Source organism: Trachurus trachurus (genome assembly GCF_905171665.1).
Source record: "Trachurus trachurus genome assembly, chromosome: 21".
NCBI lineage: Eukaryota > Metazoa > Chordata > Actinopteri > Carangiformes > Carangidae > Trachurus > Trachurus trachurus.
Genome location: NC_139899.1, coordinates 23215220 through 23226668, shown reverse-complemented (window position 1 = coordinate 23226668; position 11449 = coordinate 23215220). Strand labels below are relative to the sequence as shown.

Below are 11449 nucleotides of genomic sequence, written 5' to 3'. Positions count from 1 at the left end.
CCCTGCCTCCCTCCCCTTCTCGCGCCGGTCGCCTGGATTGCAGCGGGGTCCAGTCTGCGGCTGGAGGAGCAAACCTGGCAACCTGGCAGCTCGTACGGAGACCGATTGGCAATCTGGCAATGCGGAAATAGATCTGGCACCCCCGAGCCCGGACTGAGGAGAGAGGCGTGACAGCGCGAGCAGAGAGGAGAGGGAATAGCACTGACAAAGATAAAATAATCAACTCTTTCTTTCCTCTTAAGCTTGTTTTCCTTTTTTTTTTTTTTTTCTTAAATCAAAGTGCTCAGGTGCGCTCGTCTGCACCGGCTGGGCTTTTTCCAGCGTTAGTTTTTATTTTTTATTTTTTACATTTGACAAGTGAGAGAAGAAGAAAAAGAAAGAAGAAGTGCGTTTTTTTTTATCGCTTGGATTCCGGACTTCTTTACTGACTTTTTCCTTTTTGCATCAAGCATGGATGTGTTGGCGAATTACAGTATTTTCCAGGAACTCCAACTCGTTCATGACACTGGTTATTTCTCCGCTATGCCTTCCCTGGAGGAGAACTGGCAGCAGGTCAGCGCTGATGCGTTTTCTCTTCTTTTCCGGGAAACTGAAAGGGGGGTTAGAGAGAAACTGGGATGAATTGTCATGTGTGTGCTGCTTTTCTTTTTCTTTCTTTTTTTTCTTGGTGTTTTGCTCTGTGTGTGTTTTTAGTGTTTTGCATCAGTGGAGCGCTCCGGAGCGGCGGCAGCAGCCCCGTGTAGTTGCGTCTTTTCTTTTTTCTTTTTTTCCCTTCCTCTCGCTCACATGGAGCACGGCGAGGTCCGCTGACAGGAGAAAACACACACACACACACACACGCAGAGAGAGGGAGAGAGGGAGGGAGAGCGAGGAGTTGGTGGGTGAGGAGGGGGAGGATACAGACAGGGAGCTTTACGCACTAATGGCACTAATGGACAAAAAGCATTTTTTTTTTAAACATGCGTAAAAACACATTTACGCACACGCCCCTCACTACAAACGAAAGCTGATGTAGCCGAACCCTTAAACATAGTTAAGGTACAATTAAAACCTTTTATTATTACCGTAAAAAAACAGAAGCATGGCACCCCGTGAACCCTCCAAACCTTCAAAACCAAAGCCCTAAAAAGCACCGACCGTCCTGACCAGTAAAACTCCACACGCAGGTGATCAGGCTGAGATCTTTGCAGCTTCTCGTTAAGATGTTCTTCTCCTTCGAGGTTGACGTTTTTTTGGGGATGAGAGGATTTCCCCCCTTGCTTCTCCACTGATGAGGCAACATTTCTGGTTTCACTTTGTTGATGATCAGATTCAGGTGCTCTGCCTTCCTCTCACTCACTCACTCACTTATCCCATGCGCATACAGTAATGTGCAGTGCTGATGGATGAAGCTCTGAAACGCAGGTGGTCCCTCTGGAAAATGCAGGAGATGATAGAGAAACACTCAGGGCTCCGTGTGGGTGAAATTCAGCTGTTATTTGAGTTTAATGTTATAAAATAGGAGGTTGTTGGGGGGAGGAGGAGGGGGTGGGGGGGGTGTTCAGGGTGGCTGTAACTTTCCATGAAGCTCTGAACGGTCTCGGTCCTGTCACATGTGCATCATGAAGTGCATGGAGTCAGACTGTGACAGAGCCGAGGACTGAAGGTGAGAGTGATGATGTGGAGAATATGATGAGTATTTGAATCCCGGGGCGTGAGGCTGTTTTTAGTGAGACTGATGTGATCGATAGACCAGTCTGCCAGCCTGATGTGTGCGGATCATCACACACACACACACACACACACACACACACACACACACACACACGGAGAGAGGGAGGTAGAGAGAGAGAGAGAGGCCTTGGAAGACAGACACATGCCTAATAGCTAGTGACTTGTTCTTAAATAATATATCCGCATCTGCCACTGTTTGTTTGCAGATAATCCTGCTGAATTATGCATCATCACCCACTATAGGACATACAGTAGACTCTGCAGGAGAGCACACACTCTGTTTTATAACCTTTATCTCGCATGTAAAATCTCCATTTAATTGGTTTTTATCAGAATTGAAAGAGAAATCACTGTGTGCAGATAAATAGATGGTGGTTGTGGTTTGTAGAGGAGGAGTGGGGAGGTTGGGGAGGCAGTGGAAATTGGAGATTGGAAATATTTTGTATTTGTGGATTTCAGAATCTGAGTGGAGATTGAAAATGCATTTTAAGAGGAGGATTCAATCAGAGAATCAGGCGATTGCAAATATTTTTCCATTAGTTTGCCCCCTTGAACTCGACAAATAGAAGCTGTTCATTAGAAACCATCTCCAGCCCCCGGTGTGTGTGTGCATGTGTGTTGTTGTGTGTTATTATCACCTTTATTTTGTTATCAGGAGTGTGTGTCTCCCTGCACTGGGATCTGCTCTGATGGAGTCAGGTCGGTCCATTGTGTGTGTGTGTTTGTGTGTGCAGAGGGGGTTCGTTGGACCATGTGCGTGTTTGATCCTCCTGTCGTCCTGAATGGAGCCCACGCTGCATCCCTCCTCTCTCTGACTGTCTTACTGACACAAATCCACGCTGCCTCGTCCTATTTTTAGTCCAAACAGCTATACTTTCATCCCCTGTAACCTATTTTTTTCGTGTGTGTGTCTGTAATCATATTGTTAATTGATTGAGAGGTTTCGTAGAGTTACAGGTTTTGATGTCACGTTTCATTTTCCACAGAAAAGCTGGAAAAAGCCGTTTAAATCGGTGCCTAGAGACAGGAATGTAGAGACGAGGGAAAAAGTGATCCCATTCATAGAAAACTGTTTTTCAACTCAGCCTCAGCCTGTTACAAATACTGATTAACTCCAATGAGGAAACACTGTCAGTTAAAATTTGGCAGCAACACCGTGGTGGAGACACAAGACGTAATTGAATGATGGCACCTGTTTTTGTGTGAGAGGCTATAATGACTTATGATCAGTGTCAAATGCAGTTTTTGTTTATTCAGGTCCTCATTAGCTAGTTGTTACCCTGGCAACAACTAGTGGCAATCAATAGTAATTGGAGGCAATTGAAGACTTTAGTGAAGGGGCACTCTGGCTTTTTTATTTTATTTTAAGTGTGCATAATTGTTTTCGTACCAGGAGTTAGATGAGAAGATGGATAGCAGTTTCACAGTTTCATCTCTGCCCCTCCAGCAATTAGACTGGTCCAAGATGCTAATGACGCTAAATGTTAATTGAGCTCCATAAAGTTGCCTTTAAAATCACTTTACCCATTGTGTCCTCTAATTTTAAAGTCCTTTCAACATTTTTTTATATATTAATTATGAATCAAGTGACTGATGTGACCGATGTTGTCTGGCCTGCCCTGAGTGGGTTTCAAATCTGGGTCTCCCACACCGTGGGCGACGATGCTAGCTGTTTCGCCAAGAGATCAATGACCACTTGGCAAGTGGGTTAGCACGTCTTTTATGGGCGAATCAGTTCAACTTCAGTACCGCTAACCGCCACACGTCGTCACTTCTCCTCACTGGTACCTTGTGACTGTGACTGTACCCGTGGACCTCCGTTACACTGATAAACTCACTATTTTTTTTAGTCTTCGGCAATTGGTGATGAGCTGACAGACAAATGAATTTCTCTTTGGGGATTAAAAAAGTAATTTGTATTCGTATTCGTAGCCTATTCGTATTATCACCAAAGTCCCACTGAGCTTTTTAGCCTACTTTAACCTGCATCTTGTTAGCTATCAAACAATCACCACCAATAACTACGCTTGTCACTACCCGAATAAGGTTGTTACCCAAAGCCAGTCCGCCGTCTTGGACAGCCAGCTATGGCAACCACCAAATGGACAGACCATAATGTTAAGTGTCTTAGGTTGAGTGACAAACTCAACTCCATGTTGTGTTGGTAAAGTTAACTCTAATCTGTTTGCCAGCTATGCAACAGGTAGCCTAAGCTACATAAGATAGGCTAAATGCTTTTGAAGCTAACATTTCCCATTTGCTTCAATTGTTTGTGCTAAGCTAAGCTAACAACATCCTCCACCTTATTGTGTCAGCACTGACTTTATTTTCTCATTTAGGCTACTATAGGCTATATAGCATGAAAACTGGTCTTTATATGTTGCAGTTTTCTGGTCGTTCAGAGTGTAACTTTAATTTTATTCATAAAAATCTGCTTTTAGATACAAGCTCGATTTTGTCAGGGAGGAAAAACGCTGGTTTATTGTGGGTGGACGGCCAGAAGAGCGGGGACAAAGTGTCAGCAGAGACAAGCACACACTGAGACCAGGCACACCCACATTTTTTCCACTCTTGTTCCTTCTGTCTCCCTCTATCCCCTCATTCACTCCATCACACACACACACACACACACACACACACACACACACACACACACACACACACACACACACACAGTTGGCTGGCATGCACTAATGGAAAGCTATGGTCTGGCAGGACTCATCACGCCACTTTCGACAGTAATTGGCCGTTTGTTGTCAGACGGACAGAGAAACACACTCACGCATGCGCACACTTGCACACACACACACACACACACATGCAAAACAAACACACCATGCACACAAACAACCAAATTTGTGTGTGTCATTTATCTTTCCCGTCTGTCCCTGCATCATGCTCCTGGTCTTTGTTTCCTTGTACAGGCCCGCTTTTATCATCTGCTTTGCATCATGGCTAAACATGTGGACCCTCCCTCTCTCTCACACACACACACACACAGACACATAGACACACACGCATAGACACACACAGACACACGCACACACCTGTCTATCAGTCTTGTTGCCTCTGACAGTATGAGCCCATGTTGTGCGTATAATTGCTGCATCTTTGCAGGATTGGAATGATGTGATAGGCTTTAGGGATTTGTGTGTGTGTGCGTGCGTGTGTGTGTGTGTGAGAGAGAGAGAGAGAGAGTGGTGTCTAGGATAAAATGGCAAACCCAGACTTCCAAATGAGATGTAATCCATTTATTTCAAAGCAGAGCTGCAGCCAAAGTCTGGAGAGCGAGAGGGAAAAACAGAGATTGTGAAAACAGGAGGATGATTGAGGTGAAAACTGAAGCTGAGGTTAAACTGGTCGACTCTCTCTCAGTCTCTCTCTTTCTCTGTCTTTCTCCTTTCGCCTCTTAATTTACATGCTCCCTGTGTCTATAGTTCTCTTCCAGGCTGATTGATTTATTTGCTGTGGTGTTGTTACAGCACTATGCGAGACCAACCGGCTCTGTGTTGCTGATATACAGTTTCTCCCTGACGAGCCTGCAGCCTGCAGCCCTTCGTTTGTCTCAACAATGTGTCCTGACAGTTTTCAGTATCTACGACGCAGTATTAGGGCCAGTGTAGGAAAAAACACATACACACACACACACACACACACACACACACACAGGCTGGAAGAGAGAGGGAGTACATTTCTGAGGTCAAACTCTGAATTATCAAGTTTAAGGTCGTAAATTGGATGTTCTCTGACGTTATGAAGTCAAATTTGTGTCAGAAAAATCGTAAATTTCTAGATTTTTTTTCTCTTTTTAATCAAGGATGATCCTTAATTTACCAAATGTATTCCTTTGATTATCTGATGCAGCTACTGTATGTTAATGTTGCACCTCCTCATTAGATTAGATGGTGCAGCTGCAGCTTAAACCTTGTGGTGCCTGTGCTCCTCCAACATTGGAAAGTGTAGACACCTATTTCCTTCCTTGGTTAAGAAAAGGACTTTTTCTGACAAATTTGTGACTTTATTTCCAAGTTTTTCTCTTTGTGACTTTAAACTTGAAAATTTGCATCTGCAATGATCCTAATAGGCCATTGACTGTATCCGCTGCAGGCTATACAGACTCAACCACTGCATATTTCTGTCCGGTCCTCAGTGTTTCTGCAAAGGAAATTACCTCAACTTTCAAATCTGAGTATAATAGCTGCACCACAACCAGAAACAAACATGATTCTTTATTTCTCCACACAGCAACAACAACCTCCTCATCTCAAAGTCTCTGTTTTCTACTGTAACTGTCAATATCACAATAACTCAGTCCAGTCATTTGGCTGCTGGAGCTTGTTGGATGTCCTTCACACTCAGGGAGGAAGTCATTTTTTAACATCTTATTTGAACTACCTGTGTATTATGATTGTTATTGTTGTAATAATAACAACTGAGTTATTTAATCACACACATAATCTTCCCCTCACTGGCTCACAATTGCAGGATGTGTGTCAGCAGTTAATTAAATCATGTCAGTTCCTGTTTGGACTGAAACTCTTGAGACACTTTTTATATACGTATATACACAAAGCTGAAGAGCCTATAGATTATATGTATTTCTTTTTATTCTTGATGGCCAAAAAAAACAAAAAACAATTTTCCTTTTGCCCTGTTTTACACATTCCCATAAACTGCGACCCGCTTCCACTTGCAACACATGAAGCAAAGCCACCGACTGTAACGGTCACTCAGCCGGCTCTCTCTCTTTGGTAACCTGTTAACCCACTGCACCGACCGCTGGATGAACTAGTTTCCTTTCTAGCTCTCTCCTCTTTTCCTCTCTTCCTCTCTCTCTCTCTTTCCCCATGGCATGATGCTGGCCCAGGGAAGTTTGACAAGATAATGAATTGCTATGCATGCTGCAGTTTTTCACATTTCACAGCCCAGTAACTCTGTATGTAGGATGGAGGAGGAGGAGGAGGAGGAGGGGGTGTGTGTGGGGGGTGGAGGTGAGGAGGACGAGTGGAGGAGGAAAGGATGAGAGCGAAAAGAAAAACACCAGTGGACACAATGAATGAGCCGCGATGAACAAATGCACGTGAAAGTTAAGTCAGGAAAAAGGAAGCCAACCTGTTTTTTTTTTTTACACAACCTTCCTTTTGTCTCTTCCGCCACACACACACACACACACACACACACACACACACACACACACACACACACACACACACACACACACACACACACACACACACAGAGTTATGTAATTGTCTGTGGAGCACAGCTGCTTCCTCATAGCCACAGCAGACGAAAAAAAGAGGAAGACAAGGGAGTAAAACAAAGGAATGAAGAGAAAAAGGAGGAAATGCATCACAGAAAAGTGAGAGAGTGACAAAGACAGAAACAGAGAGATAGAAAGAGAGAAGAAGCTGCTGTTTATGTAATAAGTTATCAAAAATATACTTTGGTGTATAAGACAACTGCTCCAGGTCACAGTCTGAGCTGCTGTGGAGTTTGATACACTTTCCCTAAACTTTTAATCCAAAAAAGTTAAAGGTCACGTCGTATATTAACCAGAAAACCCAGAAACCATTTCTACTGATTGACGAGGATGTATTGATTATCCCAATATGACTACTCCACAGTGTAAATGAAGACTATAAACCAGAAGAGTGTCAGTGAAATCTGACCTGAAATCAGCTGTTTTGCTCCTGAGCTGAATCACATTAGTGTTAATATCAGATTTTATTTAGACGTATAACATCCAGCTGTGACGGGCTTTGCAGCCTCGTTCTGTTGACGTTCTGTGGATGTTTTTGGAAAGTGGGAGATATTAGAGCTGTCAGAAATTCCTCATATCAGATTGAATCACATCTCAGGCAGCTGAGTGCATTTTTTTTTTAACCGCTCAGCCACTCGTAATTTCTCTCTGAGCTGAAGCTCTTTAAACTCGGGTCGATGAGCAGAACTCTAATCTGTCTTCATACGTCAGCCCGGTGATTGACTGACGACCCATCCAGGGTGACCCGCCGCTTGCCCACTGCATGCAGAGACTGACTACCACCCACTGTGACCCTGAGCAGGACGAGCTTGATAGACAATGGATGGATGGATGTGAAAGATGATTCCTATAGGCGCCTACTAGCCATGAGGTGCTGCTTTAGTATTTTGATGCAGTGAGAAATTTGGCATAATCACTTACATGTACTCTCTGATTTGATTGTCTTTTAAATAAAGGGATAGAGCTAAGGGGGTAAAGGGGTAAGGCAAATTTCCCAGAATGCACCAGAGATATCTAATATCTACACAAGCAGTTGGTGAGACATGCAGATGTTAGTATTTTCACCATTAATAAGGATTTAAAATTACAACAACCAACTTATGTTACTGTACATTCAATCTTGTGTCTGTGTATTACAACCCTAGTAGGAAGGTTACATCTCTGTTATGCTGTTTGTTACGTTCACTAGTGCGTTCTTGTTTTAGAGTCCAACATAGAAAGTGAGTTGCCTCTAAAACAACTCTGTCTGGTAACGTTCTGTTATTATCTCATAGCGTGGTGAATGTGCAGGTCACAACTTGTCCATGAGGGTGTTTTGGAGTTGTTGGATTGTGTATTTGATGAGTTTTGATGAGGGAAACCAAGAAATCCCATGAGCCTCCGTAGCGTAGCTCTGAGCAGTTCGCGGCTCTGCTCCGCCGTTCTAAAAATAGCTTGCACCAACAATTCAAGTTAATGAACCTACTCCTAAAACTATAAGGTTTATGGCAATGGGCCGATTTGCCAAAATGTTGAACTATCCCTTTTACTTTTCACTGTATAGTTGTGGTGTCTCATTTCATAGGGGAATATTTCTACCTTTTTATCTTTATCTCTTGCAGCCGAGTTGTAGATGAAGGTGTATCAATCAGAAATTGGACTGTCATTTTACAGTATATTTAGTAGCTGCCTGCATTCAAAGCTCATACATGTAGATGTAGATCAGAGAAAGAAAAACCACGTGAAGCTGTAAAAGAAGTCAGATGTGTGAAAACTAAAACCTGTAGTCCCAAACACACTCCCCACACTTCTTACAGTGTGGAAGCTGGTGCCAATACTTTCCTCAATATGAGCCCCTCTAATCACTGCATTCATTCATTTTCTCTTTTTTTTATCGTGCTCCCAAACACACACAGTTATTGTCTTTTCCTCATAATTTGAAATCGCTCGAGTCGAACACACACACACACACACACACACATATGCACACACTGAGCCGACAAGCCATAATTCAGTAAGTGAATAAGGCATTCAGTCTATGGTGGCAGAGATTAGATAAGAAAGTGAGCAGTCAGACCGCCACGGCAGGAAAGCAGAACAAATGAACTGCACTCGTGATGAAGAGAGCTTATACTGTGAAAGCCATAGCCCTGATCTTTCAAGATGAGTGGTTTTCTATGGAGGGCAACTCTCTCAAACACCATTCACCACCGAGTCCGATTACTACAATTTACAAGGAGATTTACCCATTCATGCCTTCATGCTCCGAGTGCGCCGCGAGCATCAACTGTTGTGTATACGAATCATCGCACTGCACATCATGTACATTAACATACAGAGGAGTAAACACTTGGAGCAGCTTTAAACTACACGTGTTTGGTAGAAGGTCCAAATATCAGCATGAGCTAAACTTTGAAGGAATGAGGAGCTGGAAAAGTCCAAAATGGAAAAATAAAGACTGCTCCTAAAAGAAAAAAAACATGGGCTTTAGTCATGATTTTCCAAGCACGTTTTCTCAAATTCAGCGATAAAAATCTGCGTCTGGTTTATAATTAACAGCGCCACCAAACTTCCAGTCACTCAATAACTGTCAAAGTTTCCATTATCATTGTAATTTGAAATGTTTTATGAAATGTGCGTGAGCCTCCTCCAGAGGTCGTGTATCTGCACTGAATGATGAACGGCACCAAAATCCATGATTGTACATTTTGAGGATTACAGCAAGATGAAGTTTTTTTTTTTTTCTGACTCGGTGCAGTAGGTTGTTCAGGCTCTGTGATGCTGCTGCGCTACAGTATCTCCACATTATCGATTGATGGATTTTATTTAACTCCTCCATTTTCTGCAGGAGACTGAATTTTTCTGGCCAAACGCTCACTCACATTTTGGGAAGTTGCTTCAAAATAGAATCGATTTTATTCGTTTATATTAAAAAGAACTCCTCTCGGTGATCACACAATGAGATGTGTTGACACACACACACAAACACACACACAGGTGTGTTGTGCTGTGTGTGTTTGTGTCTCTACATCCTGCTGAGCCAGTGTTTGCAGACCGATTGGCTCAGGGATAATAAAGCCCTGTGACCTGGCGTCCATCCAACTCTACTCCGGCTCTGTCTGTCTCTGTCTCTTTTTTCTTTCCTCTTCCCTCCCTCCTCCTCCTCCTCCTCCTCTTCCTCTTCCTCTTTGCCCCCATTCCCCTCCCTGACATCCTTTTGTTTATGCACGTTTAGAATTTGCACTTTTGACAAAAATAAATCAGAATGGAAACGATAGGAATTTCAAAATAAAAGGCTAAATATAGCAGAGAGATCCTCCTCTGGTCCGAGGTGGAGAAGTTGTCGTGTCAGCAAAGAGAGGCTGCAGTAAAAGCTGAGGGAACATATTTTCCAGCTAAACAATGACATTGTCTGCCCCATGTTTCCTCTTCTTTTTCTTTCTTTCTCCTTCTCTTTCTTCTTTCTTCTCCTCCTTCTTCTTCTTGGTCGTTACTGCCAGAGTGGAAAACTGTCAGAAATCCAGGAAAAAGGGGACAAGGAGAGTATCAGGAAGGAAATCTGACAAAATCACTGCATTTGTTCATAAAAAATAAAAACATAAAAATCCAGCGGCAGTGAAGTGAAGTTACTGCAGCTCTCCTTATGATTTCATATTTTTTACTTTGGAAACTTTTCCTTTCACACATCTGGAGGGAAAACGCAGCCTCTTCCTGCCTCTGGAGGTGATAGCTCCTGTTGTACTCACTCACATGTACTGTTTATGAGTGTGTGTGTGTGTGTGTGTGTGTGTGTGTGTGTGTGTGTGTGTGTGTGTGTGTGTGTGTGTGTGTGTGTGTGTGTGTGTGTGTGTGTGTGGGGAATGACATCATTCATAGTGTGCAGAGGATGTTGACAGTGGCAGAGGCATGTGTGAGTGTGTGTGTGTTTCTTTGTGTAAGTATGTGTGTGTGTGTGTGTGTGTGTGTGTGTGCCAAGGCCCACAGTTGGCAGTACACTCAGGATACACACTTGCAGCTGGTTAACAAAGATCTAGTAGACGAGTGAGTGCGGGAAGTTCCCTAGTTTGTTGCATCAGGTTGGGACACTTTGGAAATTTGGTGTCGGCCTCGAGTGGTCGTCTGAGGAACTGCAGTTTTTTGTCTCTTTTTGTCACTTTTCAGCCCTCGAGTCGCCGTTACATAACAAAAACCTTAAAATTGAATCCAATAACTGTGGTCCACTGTTAGTTTTAGAACTTGAATAGAGTCGTTAATTTAGACGAGAACATTTCGAAAACTAGATATCATCATGTGATCACAATCAGAGAGTCCCCGTCAACAAAAACACTGATGTAAGATAATGTTGAATTATTGCTGAAGAGTGCGTCTGTGTGCGACCAGCTCCTGCTGAAGAGTTTCATTAGGGATGTCACATTGTTTCAGGGCATTTGAGCATAATATACTGTGTGTTAGTGTGTGTGTGTGTGTCTGTGTGTGTGTGTGTGTGTGTGTCTC

The 11449-nt window shown here is 43.2% G+C and overlaps 1 protein-coding gene across 1 annotated transcript in view; it reads left to right on the top strand.

Moving 5' to 3' along the window:
• Positions 1-368: 368 nt before the first annotated feature.
• klf7b (Kruppel like factor 7b) overlaps positions 369-11449 on the top strand; it is a 63187-nt gene continuing 52106 nt past the window's right edge. Inside the window, exon 1 of the mRNA XM_083996537.1 lies at positions 369-552. Within this exon, the coding sequence (XP_083852663.1) occupies positions 451-552 (102 nt within the window). The 5' untranslated portion in view covers positions 369-450. The remainder of the gene's footprint in view (positions 553-11449) is intronic.